The following is a 26,924-nucleotide window of genomic DNA, read 5'->3' as shown; positions in this document are numbered from 1 at the left end:
GTAGAAATGTCACGTTATTGGTATCTCACACACGTACTTCCAAATCCCGAGGGCGTCTCCACGACCTCGGATGCCACCAGGGGTAGTGCACCGCAGCCTTAGCGTGTGTAAGCACCATGAATCTTTAGGTGCATCCGTACCCTGCAGCCACTTACAGCTCACACTAACAGCTCACACTAACAGAACTTAAATCATATGGCAAAGGGTTAACAACTAGCAAGCCTGCCAACAACTACATATTACTACTATTTGGTGAGCTGCTACCTTTACACTTAAATTAACTAGTTATTGCATAACAAAGTTTTTTTTTCTTATTTTAAATACTTGTAAGAGCGAATTTAAAGGGCAAAAGTAAATTCACAAAAATTATACACAATGGTTGAAAAATTTTAATGCTGTAACTTACGAGTACATTTTCATATTTACAAACGCATATTACTTAAAATGTTTCAGTGTTAATTTCAAGTATACTAAAATAAACCTTATAATTAAACAAATTTTTACCGTAAACTCATTTCAGTTCGATGACAGTTTGTATCTTCGATGAAATTGCCCCCTCTGGAACAAACAGCGTTTTCTTCTTGTTAGTTGCAACTTTCGTGTTTTCCTATAAGTACTTTATATTTCATTGAATTTAATAAGACCAAAATTAATTTTTCCTTCAAATTTTATTATAAATTAACTTCATGTAATTTTCAGCATGTAGCTTTCTTTCTTCAGGTAGTTTTCCTTTTTGAAGTGACTGATTGTAGATCACATTTAAACTATTCACAAGTGTGAATTATAGGACAAATTACTTCATGCTAATAATACTCTGCAAGGCTGTAGTCCTTGAACAATCTCAGGATGTAAATACATGTGACCCACAACAGACTTCAGTTTCTGGAGATATGTTTTCGGTCTTGTCTGCCAGTAACAAAATTTACTGAACAACAAATCAGTGTAAGATGGCAGCAGTATTCTTTCTTTCTTTGTTTCCCAGCGGCTTACAACTGCTATCTTGAATAAATTCATTGTGAATTGTATCTTGATTTATTTGCAGACAGACATCAATTTTCCAGTCTTTAACAGTCCTGGTCTGTGATAAGGAAGATTGATTCCTCAGTACCATCATAATTATAAATTATAAAATATATCCATCCTGCTACAATTAGCCTAATGGATACAAAGCATAGACAAATTACAACCATAATTTGAAGTGTGATTGATGATCAGTATCAACACACACACACACACACACACACACACACACACACACACACACACACACATTTTGTAAATGTGTTTTTAACCACAACTTCTTATTACAAAGTCCTTGTTCACAATCAATATTTTACACATACGACAATATTAAAAGAATATATTGCCCTTTTCCAACAATTCCAATTCTTTCTCTCACACTGATACAAGCAAATAAATTTCATTGGTCCAGTTTCAGCCAGTTCTTTTAAAGGGACACAAAAACCATCAATAAAGCTGAGCAGCATATGTCAACATTGTATAGATGAGTATTCAAATTATGAAACAAATGCCAGCCTGACAGGTACAGTTAAGTATTCTCTATTACGGCATTCATATTAAAAATTAACACTCCCTACTGTCAATGTTAGCCTTACATGGAAATAAGCTGCAAGTACACAGTTTTCAAACAGTCAACATACACACAGTAAGACTGCAAAAAATAGTATTGCAAAAAAACAATAATTCAAGTGTGATAACATAAGGATGCTTATATAAAAACTCTGCTTCCTGTTACTTCCTAATACAGGAAGTTACCATCAGATGTGCCCACAGTTCCAGAGAATATAATTATGATGCTCCAGGCTCAAGTTCTGCTGCAGCTGCTTCAGGTTCTTCATCATTATAAATATTTTCAGCCATCTGCCACACCTACAGAAACCAGAATTAAGTTACAATCAATTTATTATTAAGAATGCAATCAAAACTTTAGACAATAGATAAACTATATATACCTGCATAATGTTATCCTCAGAAACTGAGCAAATTACCCATGGCTCATTTGGGTTCCAAGAGAAATCTGATATCTTGGCAGTGTGTCCACCATGAATGAACTGACAAGAGAGAAAAAAAGAAAAGAATGAATGACAGATAAAGACCACACTATTTCTAAATAAATGTGATAAAGAGTTAAAGAACAATGTGTACTAAATGCACAAATAGGAAGTCCTTACTCCACACAACAGGGCTGACTTAAGTAACCTGCTTCCGACGTACAGCATTTGTTATGACAATTCTGCAATTAATGCAATAGTATGTCCAAATTTAGAAAAACAATGTCACCAAACATGTGATAAGGTTTTTCACAAGACATTCACAAAAGAACACACAATGAAACAGATATAGGAGGGTGACAAAAGCTGTTTAAAAAACCTAGCAATAAAACAATGGTAGATTATAACTATTTGCCAGGCTGATTTTAACCTGGGACATCTGTCTTTTGTGAGCAAATACTTTACCCATTAAGCTGTCCAAGAGTGATTCACAACCCAACCTCAAGTTTTACTTCAAAGGTCCCAAGTTTGATTTTGGTATGGCACAGCTTTAATCAGCCAGGAAGGTTTGAATAAACAAATGCACAAGCTGCTGTAGAGTGAACTTACTTTCTGTAGCCATTAATGTTGCTCCTGCTATTTTGCTCACCATCTTCATACTGACTATTCTTATATTTACCTTTTGTAAGATCATATTTTGAACACACTGATCTGTGAAACACATAATATCTACAAAATTAATTTCTTCAAACAGCTGTTTTGTTAACTTGAACTTTTGCATAACTTGTGCACTCATTAGCACTATGGAATTTAGGGGTGGGGAGGGTTGGACATGATCTGGTACAAGGGCATGTAAGAGTAATCCAAATTAGACGTGTCAGGCTCACCAATATTGGCAACAACTGTCAGACAGTTCAGCTGCTATATCCAGAACTTGTGCAAAAAATGTACTGATCACACATCTGCGTATAATTTTTGATAATTGCATACAAATAATTACCTTCCATTGAATTCAAAAGTGAATTGATAATGGATTACTTTTTAATGCAAGTTAAGTCAAACACATATCTCCAACTGAAGACAGCATTAGGTAAACAGTTAATGAAAGGTGGAATTTTAACAATTCAAGTACGGAACATGCGTAAAAACTTATTCAGTGTAGCAATGGACCAGAATTACAATGAAGTAGATACATCTTGCACCATATTCTGGCAGTAATATTGTGCTAACCTGGCAAGTAGAGAATACTGCCAGAGGAAACACTTGACAGATATACGGAAGGGTCACTGACACACACACACACACACACACACACACACACACACACTCTCTCTAACACTAACACTGTTGCAACTTAGTGTCCTTGGGTAAAAGGCACCCAAGTCTTCAACAACATAGCAGTTTCACAGATTTACCACAAAGGCAGGTAAGAAGACACCATTCATTTAACAGTGTTGGGAGGAACATGTATGCCTTTTTATTTCATACGATCCATGTAGAAAATAACCATTATAACACTTTTCCTTTTCTACTGTCATAAGAGATGACAGAATGCAACTAACCAAAAGTTCTGGAGGTCCGTCTTCAGCATCCTCGCCACTCTGCTCCTCTCCAATCTTACTTAAGTCCCAAACGTGTAGTCTTCTATCTGTTCCACTTGAAGCAAGGATTGTCTCATTATGAGGAGACCACTGAACCTGTGACAATTTGCTTTGTATTAGTCAATAGTTAAAGGGAACCAAACATTTTTTACTGATAAATGTACAACAAAGCAATAGCAAATAAGAACATATTTCATATAACAACAATGACTTACATCAACAAATTGTGTGTGGGTAAAAAATTGAAGTTATAATGATGAATTAAAAATATGAAGTAAGGCAAAGCAAACATGACTGCTGAGGAACCCCATTCTTTGTTTCGGAACCCCATTCTTTTAACTTAAAAGGTGGAAGAGAAAACAAATACACAAGAAAATGGTGATGGTACCAAATGGAACTCTCCATTGTCAGTAACAACAACCCTTATTCTTAATTCATGTGTGAAGGTACATAGCTGAATGCTCTACTGCATATACAGTAAAACCCCAAATTTATGGAAATTTGGATTTAAAAAAAATTTTCTGGCTGCATCAGTGAATCTCTCCTAAGGAGTATGTTACTTCTCTCTATTTTAGTGAACTCCATTTCAAGAAAAAAGAGCACTTTTGAGTAATAAATGTGAAAATTTTGCAAACTGTAATCCAGTTTTCACTTAACTCATAACATGTCCAACAGAGTTTCCCATTTCTTTCCATTTCACATGACATACCGGTCACGCTTCTCAAATTTATTCCATGTCACTTTCACCAAGTTTACAAAGCGCAAAAAGTAGTTTTTGTTAACTGAATAGTGTAAGGTTAGCAATTAACTTTTATGGAGTTTGTGCAAATGTAGAAGGCTTACAGTTCAGCAAAAGCTAACGATCATCCTCAGCAGTGATGACAATATTAAGAGAGATATTTCAAACATGGCAAAGAAATACAATCTCGCATTGTTGACACGTGCGGCATTGTCAAAACGAAGGGAGTATTCTTAAATGCCGAAGCTAACAATCTCTATGGATCTAAGAGAAACATTCGTATTCGTAGGTCTACGTTTATTGATGTCGGAATTGGTTAGAAATAAAGCAGATGATTCACTGAAAGAAGTGTCAAGTCATTCATAGGCAAACAAACAAAAGCTACGAAGCGTGGCCGGTTTTTTGAATGCACTTCCTTTTTCTAACTGTAGGGAAAAGATGTACACACCTTCTTTTAAAATACTTCACAGGCATGCGAAGTGGCAGCATTCTTATGAGCAGAAACACGGCAGCAGAATTCTCATGAAATAGCATTGAAAATTTTAAAATTTACTTCATGCAAACTCTTATTCCACTAAGGGAGTGTGTGCAATGGAGATAAACGTAAAGGAAGAATGAACTATTGTGTGTAGAGGTGGGGTTGATAAGCGGCCCCCACTAATAATACGAAAGTTTAAAATTCACAGGTTTTTTAGAAACTGTACTTCTGAGTACACTGGAAGTGCCTGAAGACATCAAATCTTTTCAGGCATTTGGATGCCAAGATGGTGCTTGTTGGGATGTTTAAGGGGGACTAAACAGCTAAGGTCATCAGTGCCCCATTCCAAAAACAGGTGAAACAAAAATTTATGGAACAGGTAAAACCCCAAGGGGAGGGGGGGGGGGGGGGGAGACGCCCCACCCCCCAGTCACTGAAAGAACAATGTGTCAGCGAACACTAGAGACAAGAAGAGTACAGATGAACACTGGACAGAAAGAAACGGAAGAAAAGAAGAGGGCCGGAGACTGGTTGACTGACCATGGGAACAAAAATTGGGAGAGAGTCAACCATCCGAATACACACATTAAAATCTGCAACCAATGAGACACTCGAGGACAAGATACACAGAAAGGGAAAGGGACAGGTCCCCCCTAAATGGAACCATAAAAAGGACTACCATGGATAAAATTTAAAACGTCGTCAGCCATGGAGGCATCGTCGCATAAAACCAAAGGCAACGTGACCGGGAGATTAAAATTCTGCCGGAGGGTGCGCAGGCGGGGACACTCCAACAAAATGTGGGCGACCGTCAACCGGGACCCACACTGACACAGGGCGGGATCCTCCTGACGCAAAAGATGTCCGTGCGTCAGGTAGGTATGGCCGATGCGGAGCCGACACAGGATGACAGAGTCCCTGTGAGAAGCCCGCAGGGAGGACCACCACACATCGGTCGTCTCCTTAACAGCCCGCAGTTTATTCGGCGAAGTCAGGCTACGCCACTCGTCACGCCACATCTGAAGCACCTTACGGCGCAATGCCAGCTGCAAATCACGAGCCGGGAGGCCGATCACCAAAGTGGGGGCGTCGACTGCCCCTTTGGCCAGCCTGTCGACACGTTCATTCCCCGGGATGCCAATGTGACCTGGCGTCCAAACAAAGACCACCGAACGACCAGAGCAGGTAATGGCAAAAACAGACTCCTGAATAAAGGATACCAGAGGAGAAGAGGTATAGCAGCGGTCGATAGCCTGGAGGCTGCTCAGGGAGTCACTGCAGATGACGATGGACGTACCTGAGCAGGAACGCATATGCTCAAGAGCGCGCAATATGGCCACCAGCTCTGCAGTAAAAATACTGCAGCCAGCCGGCAAGGAGCGCTGTTCAACATGGGCGGCGTGAGGAAAAGCGTAGGCAGGACGACCACCCACCAGGGAACCATCAGTGTAGACAGGCTCACAGCCTGAAAATGAGGCGACGAGCGCAAGAAAACGGTGACGGAGGGCCACATGCGGAACTGAGTCCTTGGGTTCCTGTGCCAAGTCCAGGTGGACGGACGGACGGGTCATACACCAGGGAGGCGTGGATGCACAGGCCCAGAAGGGCGGCAGAAGAGGGAACGACCCCAGTTCCGACAGCAGGGACTGGACGCGGACAGCAATGGAAAGCCCAGACCTAGGTCGCCGGTCGGGCAGAGGGAGGACCCTGGCAGGGAAAAGCAGGCGATGATTGGGATGGCCCGGTGAGCAATGCACGTGGACAGCATAGTCAGCGAGCAGTCGGTGGCGGCGAATCCGCAGCGGGGGAACCCCGGCCTCCACCAGCAGACTATCCACGGGGCTCGTACGGAAAGCGCCAGTTGCAAGCCGAACCCCACAGTGGTGTATGGGGTCCAACAACGTCAACACTGAGGGTGATGCAGACCCATAGGCCAGGCTCCCATAATCAAGCCTGGACTGCACAAGGGCTCTGTACAATCGCAACAGCGTGCTGCAATCTGCACCCCAAGACGCATGGCTCAGGCAGCGGAGGGCGTTGAGGTGCCGCCAGCACTTTTGCTTCAGCTGAGTAATATGAGGAACCCATGTGAGCCGGGCATCAAAGACAAGTCCTAAGAAGCGGCTAGTGTCCACCACTTCAAGTAGGTGACCGTCGAGGTAAAGTTCCGGATGAGGGTGGACCGTCCGACTCCTGCAGAAGTGCATAACTCGAGTCTTGGCCACAGAGAACTGAAATCCATGAGTCAGAGCCCATGATGCCGCCTTGCGAACGGCTGCTTGCAGCCTGCGTTCAGCGACTCCTGTAGTCGTTGAGCTGAATGAGATGCAGAAGTCGTAGGCATACAAAGAAGAAGACACCAACGACCCCACAGCTGCAGCCAGACCATTAATGGCCACTAGAAATAAGGAAACGCTCAACACCGAGCCCTGCGGGACCCCATTTTCCTGCATATAAGATGAACTAGAGGCGGCACTGACTTGCACCCGGAAAGAGCGGCGCAATAAAAAGTTTTGAAGAAAAGCTGGGAGCTGACCACGAAGACCCCACTCGCGCAACGTAGCAAGGATATGATGCCTCCATGTTGTGTCATATGCCTTCTGCAGATCAAAAAATACAGCAACGAGATGCTGACGGCAGGAAAAGGCCGTACGGATAGCAGATTCCAGCCGCACCAAATTGTCCGCAGCAGACCGGCCCTGACGGAAGCCACCCTGGGATGAAGCGAGGAGACCGCGCGACTCAAGGACCTAACACAAACGCCACCCCACCATACGTTCGAGCAATTTGCACAAAACGTTGGTGAGGGTAATGGGACGATAGCCGTCCACCGCCAGAGGGTCTGCACCGGGCTTCAAGATGGGGGACGATAACACCCTCTCGCCATTGCGACGGGAACACGCCCTCGCTCCAAATGTGGTTAAAGATGGTGAGGATGTGTCTCTGGCAGTCCCCGGAGAGATGCTTCAGCATCTGCGTGTGGATGCAGTCCGGTCCTGACGCTGTATCAGGGCAATCGGCGAGGGCAGCGAGGAATTCCCTCTCGCTGAAAGGAGCATTGTATTTTTCAGAACGACGTGTGTGGAATGATAACGGCGTCCGCTCGGCGCGCTCCTTTAGATAGCGAAAGGCAGGAGGGTAAGTTGCAGTCGCAGAGCTCGTAGCAAAGTGCGTGGCAAGGTGGTCAGCAATGGTGGCAGCGTCCGTGCAGACAGCGCCGTCCAGGGAGATTCCAGGAACACCCATAGGGGTCTGGTATCCATAAATCCGCCGGATGCGGGACCACACGAGCGACGGGGAGACACGGGAGCCCAAGGATGAAATGTACTTCTCCCAGCACTCTTGCTTACGCCGTGCAATAAGACGACGGGCCAAGGCACGGAGCTTCTTAAAGGCGATGAGGGTATCCAGAGACGGGTGCCGCTTATGACGCTGGAGAGCCCGCCTACGGTCGCGAATAGCCTCAGCAATCTCCGGCGACCACCAGGGGACAGCCTTCCTCCGAGGGAGTCCAGAAGAGCGAGGGATGGCAGTCTCGACCGCAGAAATAATTGACGAGGTCAAGACACGGACCACCTCGTCAATGTCACCCTGTGGGGGAGAAGCAATGGTGGCAGCGGAAATAAAAGCCGGCCAGTCAGCCCTGTTGAGAGCCCAGCGGGGCAGGCGCCCAGAAGAATGACACTGGGGCAGTGACAAATAGATGGGAAAATGGTCACTACCACACAGGTCAGGATGCACTCTCCAGTGAAGGGATGGGACAAGTCCGGGGCTGCAAAGAGAGAGATCAATGGCCGAGAACGAGCCATGGGCCACACTGAAATGCGTGGGAGCACCGTTGTTCAAGAGGCTAAGGTCGAGCTGAGCCAACACATGCTCCACAGCGCGACCGCGGTCATCGGAGACAGTCCCACCCCCATAGAGGGTTGTGGGCATTGAAATCGCCCAGAAGCAGCAATGGCGGCGGGAGTTGAGCCAGCAGCGCAACCAAGACATACCGGGGGAGCTGCCCATACGGAGGAACGTAAACGGAGCAAACAGTAATAGCCAGCGAGAACTCAATCCTGACAGCGACTGCCTCTAAAGGCGTCAGAATGGGTACTGGCGAGCTACAGACAGAGTGGTGAACAAAGAGGCAAACTCCACCTGAAGCTCGTTGACAGTCAGCGCGGTTCTTATAGTATCCCCGATAACCGCGAAGGGCGGGGGTCCACATTGCTGGAAACCAAGTTTCCTAAAGAGCAATGCAGAGAACAGGGGAAACACTCAGAAGCATCCAGAGCACAGGCAGGTGGCGGAAATAACTGCCGCAATTCCACTGGAAAATGGAAGCAGGAAGGGACTGGGAGGGCGTGAAGGCGACTAAGAGGCAGACGGCGCCGCAGAGTCAATGGCCGCCACTGGGCGAGAGTCAGCTGTGTCCATAGGAGAGGCCCCAGAGGGTTCCATGAGGGCGAGATCCGCGGCAGAGGCGAGGATCTCCACCTCATCCCCAGAGCCAGAACTATTGACAGCAGGCGGTACTGAAACTGCCGGAGCGTCCTTCTTCGACACGTTCCGTTCCTTCTTCTCGCGTCTGTCCTTTGGCTTAGAGGGCTGGGAGAGTTTCTCTGAAGGAGCGTCGGAGGCTGACGACGACGCAGAAGCCCTACGACCAGCAGGTGGAGGAACCTTCAGCCACTGGCTGACATCCGGTGGGGTATCAGAAGAAACGAAAGAAGGGAGGGCCCCGAGGGACCCCTTCCGCGAGAGAGGAGCTGGCAGAGAGAACGCCGGCAGAGGAGGAGGGGGAGGGATCAAGCCCCCTGGTTTTGGAGCAGATGTCACTCCCGAAGCATGTGCGGGGGGAGTGACCGAAGGGGGTTTGCCCCCCAACTGCTAAGGGGGCAACAGAGGAAGGATTGCCCCCAGACACGAGGGGGGCAGACAGAGATGTACGGCCCCGAGGGCCCACTGAAGGTGGCACAGATGAGGCGACAACTGCCGTCCGCGAGGGCGACGATAACGTGGCTGCAGCATAAGAAGTTTGAAGAGGGACAGGATGCAACCTTTCAAATTTCAGTTTTGCCTTGCAATAAGTAAGCCGGTCCAGGGTCTTAAATTCCATAATCTTCCACTCCTTATGAAGAACGGGGCAGTCCGGCGAGCATGGAGAGTGGTGTTCCCCACAGTTGACAGACAGGCGGAGGCGCACATGGAGAATCGGGATGAGAGGGGCGTCAGCAATCTCAACATGTGACGCTGGATGGGCAACGGGAGGACATATGCCCAAACTTCCAGCACTGGAAGCACCACATCGGGGGAGGGACGTATGGCTTGACGTCACAACGGTAAACCATTATCTTGACCTTCTCAGGCAAGACAGCACCCTCGAAGGCCAAGATAAAGGCACCGGTGGCCACCCTGTTGGTCTTGGGTCCTCTGTGCACACGACGGACAAAATGCACACCACGTCGTTCCAAGTCAGCTCTCAGCTCGTCATCGGACTGTAACAAGAGGTCGCGATGGTAAATAATCCCCTGGATCATATTTAAGCTACTGTGGGGAGTGACAGTAACAGGGACGTCTCCCAGCTTATCACACAAGAGCAACGCCCGTGACTGGGCTCGGGAGGACGTCTTGAGGAGGATGGACCCATTCCTCATTTTAGACAACCCCGCCATATCCCAACTTATCCTCCTGGTGTTCCACAAAAAACATAGGCTTTGTCGAAAGAAAGGAGTCACCATCAGTCCTGCTGCACACAAGGTATTGCGGTACATAAGGCTCCAGCTTGGCACTAGATCTGCGTCCCCCACGGTGCAGCCAACGAGGGGAACGACTGAGGGTCATATTGTGCAGCATCAAATTCAATTCTGCCTCGCTTAGAGACGCTGGTGGCAGTGTGACCACCAGCTTGGTGAGATTTATTGGCACTTCATTGCGCCACATCCGCCCAGATGCCACCTACTCCGAACGAGGGCTCTCCCCAAGGGCACCACCCAGCCAAAGCAACGGGTACCTGGCCGATATCCCATTGCCCGGAGTCCCCGTGCCCCAGACAAGATGGGCACATACTCCTTGGCATGCGTGGGGAGGAAACAGCTCTGGCATCTGTAATGCGATCCCTGCGTGGTCAGGGGGCTACCACCAAGAGGGTACATGACGACCCCACCACAACAGACTGGCTACCGTGCTGGATTTTAGGTGTTGAAAGGGTCCACAGTTGTCGTGGGCACTAAGAAAGGGATTGCGCACAAGACAAGGAGGCAACCCAGAAGACATGGAGTGTAAATCCCTCCACACGACAATAGATAGCAAGCAAGATGGAGGTGCACGATGGACCAATAGAAAAACACCACGTAAGGCGTCCTTCCCCAAATGGCACGTACTAACAACGGAAATTTTGAAATTGGCAGGTCAAACCAAAGAGGGGGCCATATCATAAGGCCGAAACTTTGGAGACTCCTTTTAATCGCCTCTTACGACAGGCAGGAATACCGCGGGCCTATTCTTACCCCCGAACCCGCAGGGGGAGGATGCCAAGAAGTGTGGAGCAGTAAGGAAAATATTTTATTGACCTGCCCCCTGTACAAATATTTTGTTCATTCCTCCAAATTACACAACTTATCTTAAGTCTCTGGAGCTGGGATAGCACATGGTTAAAGCCAAATACAGTATAATCCTGCTTTTATGTTCCTGTCAAATTTCCTATGTCCACAGTGTTAATTTGCATCTGACTTTTGCATTAACATATTTATAACTTTACTGCAATTTACACTTTCTGAAAAAAAGTTCATGGGGAAAAGAACTGAAGTAATCGACATTAAATTACGATGGCATGGCACTGGCCATAAGTGTTTACAAACGTTACTTGGTTAATTTATCACTACTGAACCGGTGAAGAGGTAAAGTCTAAACAATTCTTGACCTCCTGCCACTACCAACTGCTACTCGGCTTGGTGGCTGATCCAAACTGTCTCTACTACACATGTACACCTGTGTAATTGTTGTGATAGTCTTGATTTGTGTTATTCAAATCATATTTAATGTGTTTCGTTGTCTGGTCACTTGTAGTGGTTGAAAGAATTGCTAATTTTGCAACCAATCCTTATGGTTTAAACACAGCACTAGTTGTATAATTTTTCATGCTTAGCAACACAAGTTCCAAAAATTTATTCTCATTGTCAAATACAAATCTTTATGTAAGTATTTTTTGCGATATTTCACAAATAATGTGAGTGATAGTTTGTATGTGTGTAGTTCTCTACATAATTGAGGCGGCACAAAACCTGATAACCTCAAAAAGAATTACAGTGCACGACATGTGGAACAACACATATGTAAACACCGCACAAAATACTAATTCAAAACATGTTACGCTAAGAATGAAAAATACAAAATTGATGCAGTATTTCACTATTTATGTAATGAATGACAGTTGCAGGACTTCCAAGAACCATTAATTGTGGTTATTATGATGGTGGTTTGATAAGTTCTTTGAACTGAACAGAAAAAAGTACTTATATCACTGAAACTTTTTTGTTTTTCAATGTAGTCTCCTTGCAGATTAATGCACTTGGTCCTACGACGTTCCAGTGCCTTGATCCCATCTCAAAAATCTGTTTTCCCCAGGCCTTTAAAATAGTTGTCAACTCTGGCTATCAATTCTCTGTTTGAAGTGAATCTTCGTCCACAAAGAAGAAATTTCAGTTCTGGGAAGAGATGGAAGTGTGACGGAGCCATATCAGGTGAATAAGGTGGGTTTGGCAACAATTCATACCTCAGTTCGTGTAATTTTGCTATGGTGACAACACATGTGTGGGTGCACATTGTCTTGATGGAAGATGATTTTCTTCATTGCTAAACCTGGCCTTTTTGGCGTATCTTCTGTTGCAATTTGTCCATGAGGTTAGCATAGTATTCCCCTGTAACTGTTTGTAGATTTATCTCCCCCCTGAGCAAACAGAGTCCCCTTCACATCCCAGAACACTGATACCATGAATTTCCTTCTGAAGAAATCATGTTTGCTTCTTTGGTGGCAGAGAATCAGCAAGTTTCCACTGCTGTTACTTTGTCTCTGAGGTATAGTAGTGCATCCAAGTTTCATCTGTGGTCACAAATTAGTGCAAAAAATCTTTTTGTTTCTCCTAAAATGGGCCAAATGTTCTGATATGTCAATTCTCCTGCGTTTTTGATCGAGCACCAAGAGTCACAGCCCCCATCTTGCATATTCATTTGTAATTCTTCAGTTAAAATGTGATGTATCCTTTCATATGACATCTGGCATTCACGAGCAATTTGATGCACTTTCAATCAGCTATCTCCCATGACCATTTTATGCACTTTTGCAATGATTTATGGGGTAGTGACATCTTGGCCAACCACTGCACAAATCATCTAAGCTCTCCCGACCAAATTTAAATTCATTTGTCCACTAGGCAACAGCTGAATACGAAGGAGCAGTGTCCCCCAATGTATTCTGGAAATCGGCATGAATGTCCTTTGCTTTTATACTTTTCTTTATGAAGGACTTAGTCACTACTTGAATCTCTTTTTCCATCTTCGCAGATCACTATGCAGGAACAACAGAGCCACATCACCACCACAGCTCTCTTCAAAGAGCACTGATGAGGCACGTGTTTACAAGAAACAGTCCAATGAATATCATGTGAACAACTCATTGCACTAGTGCTGACCTCTCGTGGTGTTTCTGAGAACTTTTCAAACCACCCTCGTAAATGAAGTCAAATGAGTCTACTTCTCAGAGAATTATCACTTCCAGTTACATTGGCAATTTTTATTAGATAAGAAACTTATTAGATGCAAGTCCCAGACAAGTATTTTGACGCATATTATGTAGATATATCTTAGAGAAACTGCAAAAATGCAAATTGGGGTTATATGTCACTTAATGCTTAAAGCATCATTTCCCACATTTTACACCACTTTTTTCTAATCCTTTGAAATATTTCATTATAAATAGTCACAGTCGCAGAGAAATCCATTTTATTTCTTGAGAGGAAGAAGATGAGATTCAGCATGCTACAGCCTAAGCATATGTTTGTTACTCCCTGAAATTCTGTAACAACAAATGACAACGGCGGCAGCCACTGAACTAAGTTTTACTGTAGCTGTCCAAGAGAATTCTTTTCCTTTTTTTTTAATGTACATGAATCAATTACAACTTACATAAACCAACTGGAGCAACAACTTTCACTGCAATAAGACTGAAGGACAAAACCAACAAGGCTTCATGATTTATTTTTTTAAAGGATATGTTCCAAGGAAAGTGCGATACTATATATTTACCGAATTTAAATTTGCTCACACAGGATATTTGTAATTTTGTAATTAAATATAGCATTTATATCACCTAATAACATCCTTCAATTAACATTCTTCAATTACAATTCTTGACAACTCCTTACGTGTTCTCTGACAAAGGTCCTCATTGAAGGGAAAAATTATTTGGAACCTCAAATTTGTTAAAAAGGGGCTTCACTGTAAGCATAAACCCAGAGATTGATGGAAAGTTGTATAACCTATTATGCTTTGCAAAGGTAGATAATTTTTAGGCCCTGCAGGCAATTTAACAGTTTTTGGAAGCATACTTTGTGCGAAACTTAGCTTTCTCCATTCAACAAGATGTAGACTAATCACAGGATGGTATTTATATCGTATCAGTTCAATATTGTTCCGCATAGTCATCTGAGCAGTTGTGATTAATGGCATCTGAACTAAACAACCCAGTACACTGTTTCCAATGAAATATCATTGGAGGGGTTGGCTGCTGTACTATATGGTAGTGTGACAGGATTCTTCTTCTTCTTCTTCTTCTTCATTGAGTTTCAGTATTTAAAGTTGTTTGCAGCTGATGCAATTCTTTAGACAAACAGCATGCCATTAAAATAATGAGTGAAAACTAAATGGTAAGACTTGGTATCATTTACTTAGATTCTTGCAACTAATACTAAGAAAATGTAATTTATCCATGAAAAAAGTTTGCATACGAAAGACTTGTTCGCAGATTTCTTTAGTTTGTCTCTCACCATGCGAGATAAATAGGAAAGGGAGAAACAACAAAGCTGCCTACAGCTTTAAAGAAAACATTATCACACACGTAAATGGAGATTAAGTACTTTTAAACGAACCTGGAATATTTCATCCTTGTGAGATTCAAATGAATGAAGCTTAAGTTTGAGATTTCGAAGATCCCACAAAGCCACAGTCTGAAACAAAAGGTACACAGTAATCAGGTTAACTTTAGAAAATGAAATGTCTTTAAAGACATGATCTCAGAAACCAATAACAACTGTTAATATTCTAAATGGAACACTTCAAATCTTTGTTTACATACCACATTTTCCTACTGCAATGAAAAACTCACTATTTTATACTAAAATACAATCACTTACAATTGTTACAAATTAAATTTTAATAACTGCATATATAATTTTGAATGCATTTCTGGGTAGTACAACACAAAAATCAATTTTCTTATATTTTTCTAATTAGTTTTGTGTATACCTTTTAACCAAAAGCAGGATACAACAGTTGCTAACAATTACTATTCATGATGAAGAAAACTGAAAAATCCTGGATGAGATGGGGAGGACAAATGCACAGTTAATACACCGATACCACACAGATGCAATCCCTTCATTTAACAACACGCTGCTATTAACAGAGAAGTAAGAACTTTAAGTAGTGGTGGGTCTTTCTGCAGTTTCTTTTATCTGAAGAAAAACTTATGAAAGCTCTGCAAAAGGAAATGTCATTTTGGTGACCACTTTATCCAGGTCAAGATTCTTACTGATCTCCACATTTCCCTAAATGGAATACTTCTTTAAATAAATCCAGTACAGAATTTACCACAGAACTCTGAATTTTGGATAATCTCAATGTACATTTGATAGAATGCTTGTCAATTATTAATTTTAAGTGTGACTTAAAACATAATGTGCAACATAACAAACCTATTAACCCTTTCACTGATACACATGAGATCTTTGCACTCCATGCAGAGGCTGCTTTTGTTACGGCTGTACTGCTCACCAAATGCTGATGCCTGTGCTGAGAGATGGCGTACCAGCTGGTAAGAAATAATTATTCTATTTTTCAAAAAATATCAGGTGCAAAATGAATTTATTTTTGCCCGCCTTACAGTCAGATATGTGCACTAGATAAAGACCTGAATTTCTTTGTTATCTGTCATGCATACTGCGCTGTATCAAATTGTTGTTGTTGTTGTCTTCAGTCCTGAGACTGGTTTGATGCAGCTCTCCATGCTACTCTATCCTGTGCAAGCTGCTTCATCTCCCAGTACCTACTGCAACCTACATCCTTCTGAATCTGCTTAGTGTACTCATCTCTCGGTCTCCCTCTACGATTTTTACCCTCCACGCTGCCCTCCAATGCTAAATTTGTGATCCCTTGATGCCTCAAAACATGTCCTACCAACCGATCCCTTCTTCTAGTCAAGTTGTACCACAAACTTCTCTTCTCCCCAATCCTATTCAATACCTCCTCATTAGTTACGTGATCTATCCACCTTATCTTCAGTATTCTTCTGTAGCACCACATTTCGAAAGCTTCTATTCTCTTCTTGTCCAAACTAGTTATCGTCCATGTTTCACTTCCATACATGGCTACACTCCAAACAAATACTTTCAGAAACGACTTCCTGATACATAAATCTATATTCGATGTTAACAAATTTCTCTTCTTCAGAAACGCTTTCCTTGCCATTGCCAGTCTACATTTTATATCCTCTCTACTTCGACCATCATCAGTTATTTTACTTCCTAAATAGCAAAACTTCTTTACTACTTTAAGTGTCTCATTTCCTAATCTAATTCCCTCAGCATCACCCGATTTAATTTGACTACATTCCATTATCCTCGTTTTGCTTTTGTTAATGTTCATCTTATATCCTCCTTTCAAGACACTGTCCATTCCGTTCAACTGCTCTTCCAAGTCCTTTGCCGTCTCTGACAGAATTACAATGTCATCGGCGAACCTCAAGGTTTTTACTTCGTCTCCATGAATTTTAATACCTACTCCAAATTTTTCTTTTGTTTCCTTTACTGCTTGCTCAATATACAGATTGAATGACATCGGGGAGAGGCTACAACCCTGTCTGACTCCTTTCCCAACCACTGCTTCCCTTTCATGCCCCTCGACTCATAACTGCCATCTGGTTTCTGTACAAACTGTAAATAGCCTTTCGCTCCCTTTATTTAACCCCTGCCACCTTCAGAATTTGAAAGAGAGTATTCCAGTCAACATTGTCAAAAGCTTTCTCTAAGTCTACAAATGCTAGAAACGTAGGTTTGCCTTTTCTTAATCTTTCTTCTAAGATAAGTCGTAAGGTCAGTATTGCCTCACGTGTTCCAACATTTCGACGGAATCCAAACTGATCCTCCCCGAGGTCTGCATCTACCAGTTTTTCCATTCGTCTGTAAAGAATTCGCGTTAGTATTTTGCAGCCGTGGCTTATTAAACTGATAGTTCGGTAATTTTCACATCTGTCAGCACCTGCTTTCTTGAAGTCTGAGGGTATCTCGCCTGTCTCATACATCTTGCTCACCAGCTGGTAGAGTTTTGTCATGACTGGCTCTCCCAAGGCCGTCAGTAGTTCTAATGGTATGTTGTCTACTCCGGGGGCCTTGTTTCGACTCAGGTCTTTCAGTGCTCTGTCAAACTCTTCACGCAGTATCGTATCTCCCATTTCGTCTTCATCTACATCCTCTTCTATTTCCATAATATTGTCCTCAAGTACATCGCCCTTGTATAAACCTTCTATATACTCCTTCCACCTTTCTGCCTTCCCTTCTTTGCTTAGAACTGGGCTGCCATCTGAGCTCTTGATATTCATACACGTGGTTCTCTTCTCTCCAAAGGTCTCTTTAATTTTCCTGTAGGCAGTATCTATCTTACCCCTAGTGAGATAAGCTTCTACATCCTTACATTTGTCCTCTAGCCATCCCTGTTTAGCCATTTTGCACTTCCTGTCGATCTCATTTTTGAGACGTTTGTATTCCTTTTTGCCTGCTTCATTTACTGCATTTTTATATTTTCTCCTTTCATCAATTAAATTCAATATTTCTTCTGTTACCCAAGGATTTCTAGCAGCCCTCGTCTTTGTACCTACTTTATCCTCTGCTGCCTTCACTACTACATCCCTCAGAGCTACCCATTCTTCTTCTACTGTATTTCTTTCCCCTATTCCTGTCAATTGTTCCCTTATGCTCTCTCTGAAACTCTGTACAACCTCTGGTTCTTTCAGTTTATCCAGGTCCCATCTCCTTAATTTCCCACATTTTTGCAGTTTCTTCAGTTTTAATCTACAGGTCATAACCAACAGATTGTGGTCAGAGTCCACATCTGCCCCTGGAAATGTCTTACAACTTAAAACCTGGTTCCTAAATCTCTGTCTTACCATTATATAATCTATCTGATACCTTTTAGTATCTCCAGGGTTCTTCCATGTATACAACCTTCTTTCATGATTCTTAAACCAAGTGTTAGCTATGATTAAGTTGTGCTCTGTGCAAAATTCTATTAGGCGGCTTCCTCTTTCATTTCTTAGCCCCAATCCATATTCACCTACTATGTTTCCTTCTCTCCCTTTTCCTACACTCGAATTCCAGTCACCCATTACTATTAAATTTTCGTCTCCCTTCACTATCTGAATAACTTCTTTTATTTCATCGTACATTTCTTCAATTTCTTCATCATCTGCAGAGCTAGTTGGCATATAAACTTGTAATACTGTAGTAGGTGTGGGCTTCGTATCTATCTTGGCCACAATAATGCGTTCACTATGCTGTTTGTAGTAGCTTACCCGCATTCCTATTTTCCTATTCATTATTAAACCTACTCCTGCATTACCCCTATTTGATTTTGTGTTTATAACCCTGTGTTCACCTGACCAGAAGTCTTGTTCCTCCTGCCACCGAACTTCACTAATTCCCACGATATCTAACTTTAACCTATCCATTTCCCTTTTTAAATTTTCTAACCTACCTGCCCGATTAAGGGATCTGACATTCCACGCTCCGATCCGTAGAACGCCAGTTTTCTTTCTCCTGATAACGACATCCTCCTGAGTAGTCCCCGCCCGGAGATCCGAATGGGGGACTATTTTACCTCCGGAATATTTTACCCAAGAGGATGCCATCATCATTTAATCATACAGTAAAGCTGCATGTCCTCGGGAAAAATTACGGCTGTAGTTTCCCCTTGCTTTCAGCCGTTCGCAGTACCAGCACAGCAAGGCCGTTTTGGTTAATGTTGCAAGGCCAGATCAGTCAATCATCCAGACTGTTGCCCCTGCAACTACTGAAAAGGCTGCTGCCCCTCTTCAGGAACCACACGTTTGTCTGGCCTCTCAACAGATACCCCTCCGTTGTGGTTGTACCTACGGTACGGCCATCTGTATCGCTGAGGCACGCAAGCCTCCCCACCAACGGCAAGGTCCATGGTTCATGGGGGGAGGTGTATCAAATTAAGAGGTGGAAATGCATTGCATGAACTGTGTATGGTTGATTTTAGCTTATACATTGCAGTGGATGAAATGTCGACATGGCATCAAAATTTGGTTTGAAATTGAGAGCAAAAGGATCTCACTTTGTTCTAAAAGGATCTCACTTTGTTCTGGAGTTATGGGTTTTATATCTGAATGACTGTAGTGCACAAAGCCTCCATTCACATACTTGCACACTAAGAATCATGTGGTCATTATAATTGTCATATCTCATAAATGATTCAAGATATCGAAACAAGGTTTTCTGCAAATGATAGTGCACAATGAGGCACATAGGTTGTACGATAAATAACCAAAACTCCTGTATTCACCAAGATGAAGACTTAATTCATCCACAGCAGCTCAAGATGCATTCAAACTTCCACAGCAGGGTAGAAAAATCCAAGCGGCAGCTGTATACACATCCACAACACCTGGGGAATGGCATTCAAGATGTGCTTGCTTGTGCGCACGAATGTGTTCTCTATTCCAAAGACGGCTTTGGTCAAAAGCTAAATTGTACCTGTCTTTTCACTGGGCCTGTCTTCAACTCAATGTGTCATCTTTATGGTGAGTAGCTAACTATACTTTCTTATATTGTAGATGTACAATACTCTCCCACAAAATTAAATACTGACTTTTGGAGACAGATTTGCCATATTTCATTACGTAGCCATCCAACCAACCTACACACTGTTCATGGAAGCAGTCTTCTCATTGTCGCTGATTACATCCGTTTGCAAGTAGAAGTACTTTTTTGTTAAAAATCTGCAAAACAAGTTTTCAGACCATAGAGAAAAACTCTGCATGATCTGTTTTATGAAAAGCAAAAAGAAACAAGATAAATGATATTTAGGACTACCTAACCAGTGACACATATTTTGATTACTGATATCTTGCTGAAAGTCCAAGCATTAAGTCTGTACTATAATAGTGAAGATTTAACCCTCCTAGTACCACTGGAGTCAACATTGCCTCATAAGCACATTAAAAAGTCATATCTACCTAGTTTGCAAAGATATTTTTCCTTCAAAATCTCTCAGTCAATTGTACCAAACAATTTTTGTTCAGTTTTCTATTTACAACACTTTTTCAGCGTGTACCAAATTCCTTCTGTTTCTTGAATGCAATATTTATGAAAATAAAATCATTACTGTTCCACTGAACAACTAATGAGTGTTTAGATTGATGTTAGTTCATTAAAATACTGCCAACACAATGTGTGTAAAATACTTGGGGGTCTATATAACCCCAGTGGTACTCAATGAGACATTCTGATGGTAGCTCGGTTAACTGAGTGCACTGTTGAACAGAATACATGGAAGTACTCAAGCGCAAACTTACCAAAACATACCACCGGAAACATTGTCAGTTTTCTGTAATGACTGACAAAGGCTTAACTGGACATTAATAGTCACTATTAAGAGTAGAGTGGAAAGTTTAAGCCTCGAGTTTATCCAGCGCTGCAGAAACCGATGTAGTAATCTCCACACATATAAATTTAAAGCACCTTTTTCACTTCTGTCTGCATATTTGGTCTAATCTGAGGGCCCCACTGTGGGAATTTTGATATGGTTTTACTAACAACTACAATGATTTACAAGGAAAGTTTGCATATATAATTTACTAGCGAACCCAACAGTGCTTCGTAATTGGTAAGCAGGAATGGGTATTTATTGTGCATCCTCCCCCTCCCCTCTCCCTGATGTCTGCTCTATCTAAAACTCCTGAGGCAGAGATACTTCAGTGCCTCAGGAAACTATGTTTCTACCATAAGAATTTTGGTATTTTATTCAAGAGGATATGGAAGACTCACATGGTACCACACACTGATTACACACTGACATAGAATGTGCGAGGTTTATATTTAAATACTAATATTGATTGTAAACAGATTGCTACACCACCTATAAATGCAATGTAAGCCAAGAAGTACATGAACTGATAACTGGGCTTCAATTAACTTTCCATCTTCAGTGCAGTAAATCAGTTTTGTAAATGGTGATCTGTTTTCAATCCAGTCACTTACATGCACAAATCAAAAAATTCCATTTCTGATTGATGTAACTGACTTTATAATTCTATGATAACCCCATTCTGAAAGTTAAATCATTGAACTTCGCCCCATCACATAATCCAGATTCAACAATACCTGCAAAAATTGTTGACTGACAGTAATGGGAATTGATCACAGGTATACACCAAGCCATGAATACATTAACAAGTACCTTGTCAGCACTGCCTGTAGCCAATATAAATTCTGAATAGGGATTGAAAGACAGACAGTTCACTTCTGCTGTGTGAGCATCCACTGTATGCGAAGGTTTGCTTGTGTTGTTGCACCTAGTATCCCAAATCATTAATTTTTGGTCATCAGCTACAGATCCAAAAAGCGACTCGTGGAGTAAATGCCAAGCCACATCCTATAAAAATGAGAAGAGTTCAGTATGTCTCAAACCCAGAACATTACTAAAAGCATTACAAAAATATTTGCAGTATGTAATTTGTACTTACCTCTACTACAGCTGTGTGTCCAGTAAATATTGTTTTAGCATCAATTATGCGGTTCTCTTTAGGAGTTGCATTTATATCCCACAGACATATTGTATGATCATCAGAAGCACTTAATAGATATCCATTGAGATTAGGATTCCATGACAGGCCATAACCTTCTTTCTGATGTCCACGAAGTCTAGCATTTTAGAAAATCAAATTATTTCCACATCTGGAAATATCAATTTGAAGCAGTATAATAATTTGAAAAAGTACCATACCTCAAATCTGGATGACATTCGCCACTTGGGTCAGGTTTGGAAGGATGTTTCGTGTAATCAAATACTAGAACATCACTTGATGGTGTTTTTGTTGCTATTACACATGGATTCTGGGGCATAAAACGAGCTCTGTTTACTTCTCCTTCATGGTTAATTTTTATTTCAATTTCGATTTTACCACTCACTGATCCAAAGCCTCCAAACTCTAAATAAATGACAAATATCATTAGGAAAAAAGTGACATTTTGAACTTTCAGAAGTGTCTACATCTGTATATAACTGTTTAAATTACAGATTTATGGTTCCAAAATTTAACAAATTACAAAACTTGCTAAACGAGTGTAGCATACAGTTCTAGTAACATACACACAAATTTTATATATTACGTAAATTGAAGGAGTAGGGGGAGAAATGAAAGGTCACGCAAGGTATTGTTTATATCATTTGCACAGGATTGTAGGGCATCAGCAGAGACAAGTAAGAAAGTGAGCTGGACCAGGACTCTAAACCAGGGACATGTCCGAAAGCACAAATGCAAATGATTTTATATATTCCAGTAATAAGAAACTTGACCTTTGATTGTAAAAGCTGTCTTATTACAGTTTTGAAAGATGAATGGCTATGAATCACACGAATTACAGACTATGTGGAAACAAACAAAAATATAGACTGGCAGAATTACAGAAATTAACAAGACACACAGAGGAACTATGGAAGTAGTAAAAGTAAAGTGATGGATAATGTTTCTAAGATGGTTTGCCATGTAGACTACCAAATATTTAAGATACAAAATGCATGACTATATTCAATATCTGTTTTCTAATGTAAGAACTCGTTCAGCACTGCCAAATTCTGCACTTCTCAATTTCAGGATCCAATAGACAAGAAAGAACTAATCACAAGTCTAGAATTTGAGTAAATAAAACAGACTGTAGACTGTTTGTAGTAACATGAATTTGGTTTGATATTAAGTCACCACAAGATACGCAGAATGTACAGATAACACAAGTAGACAGTTAACTTCCTTTCCTTAATCACAGTAGTACTTCAGAACAAATATCATTTAGTTAGGAAATTTGGTTTAGCAATCAACCAGTGTTGTAAATGAGGTGTTAAGTTTCTAAAGTGTTATTAATTTACTGAGTAGTAAATAATGCAACCTTCCTGTGTTCATTAGTGAAATTAAATCAAGCCAAAACATTTCTCAGGCATTTTCCTGTCAGTTCCAAAATAGTATTACTGAGTAACTTTCATAGTGAGACCAAAAATAAAAATTAAAAACAATTTCAATGAATTAGCACAAAAATATAAATTCTAACCAACAACACATTTAAATGAAAATTTAACACACAATGATTATGCTAATTGATATTACCTCCTTTCTCATTGTCGTAATGTGATGCATCAAACTGTGCATCTTCATTTGGCAACTGAACACTAGCAATGAGCAAATGATTCTGCTCATCAGATGTATGTGTGCCAAGAATCAGTCTATGTACAGAATAGTCTTTTCCTTCAGGTCTGTAAAGTAAGGTCATCAAATTTAGATATATCAAGAAAGACAGAAATAACTTCTAACGTGTATTGTCTCATTCAAAAAACAGCAATTAAGAGAAAATCACTTTTCCTACATGTTTACCATTAATGGAAACTATATTTTTTTCTAATAGCTTTATAAAGAAGATATTAAGAACACAGAATTATTTTGACATTCGCACCAGACATGACAAGGGTAAATCTAATGTATACCGTATTAAATGTAGTCTCTGCATATGATTAGTTCCAGCACTTTACTGCACAATGTCCCATGTCTCATATACAGATACACCAAGTATATTTGATAACAGAAATACTGTATCACACTTCAAAATTTCTCCATTGTACAAACGGCAATAGTAGTCATAATAAACATAGAGGCAAATGGCAAAAATGTTGCCATTTACAAAGTTTTGAATAACTGTTTAAGTAGTTATCATCAGTGTACACACACACGCACACAAGAACAATCACTATCTTTTGAATGGCGAAGCACAGTCACACTTGAGATAGTCCTTTTCCAATTTTTCCTTATCATGGCCTTTTATATACTACCAAATTACTTCCTCCACTTTCTGGTTGTTCCATGGTTCATTGTTCACTTCTAGCGGATACTGACTCCAATCAATCCTTTAAGAGATTATAACACTGACTCAGTAATGCATTAAATTCATGATCATCATATTGCCAGCAACACAGATTATCAAAAATATTTTTCTGTGCTAATAACAAGACAGAGCAAAGATTTAAAAAAAACTTGTCAGCGCAGTAAAAAACTGTTTGCTCTCAACAACCCCACAATTTCTCAAGATATTATGAGTTACTTCTGGAGTCCTATAGTTCGGCAGCATAACTGACGCTTAATCTTTGGCACTGCCTTTGTCAAAAAAGTCAGCTTGCTGCTTGTTAGTATTGTTAACTTGACACTAAACTTCTCTGCAATAATTAGCTTACAAATACAGAGGTGCCTTAATTCCATTTTGTTTCAGTATGATGCACACCACAGTGGCTCAATGCAATTATCACAGAACACACTTGCTTTGTTTTTCACCGTGTTTGAAACATAATTCACAGAGCAATTGTTGAAGGTGTACTGCTTTAGGCTGAAGAATGTTAGCTTCATTAATATCACCCTACAGGAATGCAGTTCAAATATACATGTGTACAATGGCTGTCCTTTTTGTACCCAGTGGGTTTAGTAGTTGAATTTAATCCAAAGAACAAGTGGGAACGTTACATCATAATCCTCTCCTGGTATATAGGAGTAATATTTTGCAACAAAACAAGCCTCAGTTTCACCATATATTTCTTTGAGTTTTAATACTCGTTTGGAACTGCCTTTATGTCTGGTCGTAAATCAAAAAATTCCAAGTCTCATTTTAAAGTAATAACAATCATTTAAGACCTATTTTTCACAATCACAACTCAATGCTGCTTCAAATAAGCAAGAACAAATATCATTAAAATATTTGATGTTCAGTTTTCTTTCATGTGATATTCTAATTTTTGACTGCACAGGATGTATCTGTATCTGATTGAGCATTGTCCCTATCTCCGTTGACATTTGCTGACTTTTATATCAATTCAGTTAACTTTGTTTCTATCCACAGAAGCAGACTTTCTTAGTTCCATTTCTTTTTCCGACACTATTACATACTGATGCTGGCTGAGCATTGTCTTACCATTATCGTCAATCTGATTACTGTTGATGCTGTTCCACAGTGGTATTTTGAATTTTCAATGAAATGCACATCAGCAAGCATCACAATTGTGTTAGGTGAATTTAGACCAGTGTGGTGGTACACTTCAAACCTTCATTAATATCCAAACAGACATGAAATACATGGGTCTAAATTGATGCTCACCCGATTCAGTCCTGCAATGTCCCTTCTTTTAGTAAATGCATGCTCACTCAGATCTGGTGTCCTAATCTTTGGTGCAGCAATTCATAATTTTTGATTTCTACTGCATCTGCATGAATAATTTCATCTAATCATACATGTCATCTATTTGAGTTGCAATTGCTATTGGTGTTCCAGAGACAATTACATTTTTTTAATAATACAGACATACTATATCAAACAATATGCACAATTGACACATTGTCAGGTGGCTGACTTAAGTCGTCTCCAAGTCCTAGAATATATGCAACAAATCATTATTATAGACTTACTCTGGAGGTAACTGAGATGAATGTTTCCCTAAGCAACTACCTGAAGATAGCTGTTTTGCTACTGAACTTTTGCAGCTGTTGTTGACTGGGAATTATTCAACGAGTTATTTGTTACGTGTCGCATACATTCCAGAATCTACATACGAGCCATCACCATGCAGTTAGAGCTTGCAACGCATTTTCATTTTCAACTTTCACAGAGTTCACAGAATTGAAAATTTATTTGGTTTCTTCACAGGCATTTCACCGATTCTGGAATTAATCACTAGTAATATTGAAACCTGAAGCCTCAATCATTATTAATGGTCAGAAACCTATTGGAAGTCAACTTATCATTGTAGCAATTGATAAATCAACTATTTTCTTACCAGTACTTCAAATTTGTTAGGTAAGTGACAATTTTTGACAAATATTGATACATATTTTTCCCAGATGCCAATTGTACATTCACAAGCATTGTAGCAGCCCAACATAATTCGAACATCTATCACTGAATGTAGATTGTAAATTTGGATCTTCATCAGTGTCAGCAATTGTTTCCCATCATCCCTCACATTTTTGCTACATTTCTACCTTAGATTTCCTGTTGTAGCTAAGCTAGACATAACAATCAGCTTATCAAAATTAATAGTGATTGTGCACCCAAAGCCATCTCAGATACATTCTAGTTCAGCAAACAATGCTTGTATTTTCTAACAAAAAAAAGGCAATACAATCACACTGGAAACACACCACACTAGGTTACTCAAAACGAAGACCACTGACAATTTATGCCACACTAATACAGGCAATCTTGTTTTATCTGATCAGATAATATAGGAGTCTCTCACAGTACAACCGAAAATTAAGTAACACACATGTGACCACATAACGGATTCTGTTCTTAAGCTGCCTGGCTGCTTTAGTGTAAAGTGCTTGTGTTTCTGGTGCTTTCTGCAGGCTTGTTTGCTGAGGTGAGGTTGACACTGAGGTTCAATGACAACAACTACTGCGTTGGTCTACATGGAGTCCTAGGTTTCATGTCTGTGCAGGGCATCCGGTGTCACTAAATACGCCAGTTTGATCCATTCCAGTGATACCATCAGTGGCTTACTGTCGCAAA

The 26,924-nt window shown here is 41.1% G+C and overlaps 1 protein-coding gene across 1 annotated transcript in view; it reads right to left on the bottom strand.

Moving 5' to 3' along the window:
- Window positions 1-366: 366 nt before the first annotated feature.
- Window positions 367-26,924, bottom strand: part of LOC126326895 (chromatin assembly factor 1 p55 subunit) — a 53,976-nt gene continuing 27,418 nt past the window's right edge. Inside the window, exons 3-10 of the mRNA XM_049995808.1 lie at window positions 23,489-23,634; window positions 22,114-22,318; window positions 21,854-22,031; window positions 21,568-21,762; window positions 14,964-15,041; window positions 3,575-3,709; window positions 1,974-2,072; window positions 367-1,890 (exon numbers count right to left, since the gene is read on the bottom strand). Of these exons, the coding sequence (XP_049851765.1) occupies window positions 1,810-1,890; window positions 1,974-2,072; window positions 3,575-3,709; window positions 14,964-15,041; window positions 21,568-21,762; window positions 21,854-22,031; window positions 22,114-22,318; window positions 23,489-23,634 (1,117 nt within the window). The 3' untranslated portion in view covers window positions 367-1,809. The remainder of the gene's footprint in view (window positions 1,891-1,973; window positions 2,073-3,574; window positions 3,710-14,963; window positions 15,042-21,567; window positions 21,763-21,853; window positions 22,032-22,113; window positions 22,319-23,488; window positions 23,635-26,924) is intronic.

This window comes from Schistocerca gregaria, chromosome 2 (genome assembly GCF_023897955.1).
Source record: "Schistocerca gregaria isolate iqSchGreg1 chromosome 2, iqSchGreg1.2, whole genome shotgun sequence".
NCBI classification, from domain to species: domain Eukaryota; kingdom Metazoa; phylum Arthropoda; class Insecta; order Orthoptera; family Acrididae; genus Schistocerca; species Schistocerca gregaria.
Note: the sequence above shows the minus strand (reverse complement) of the source record. Positions and strands in the feature narration are given on the sequence as shown.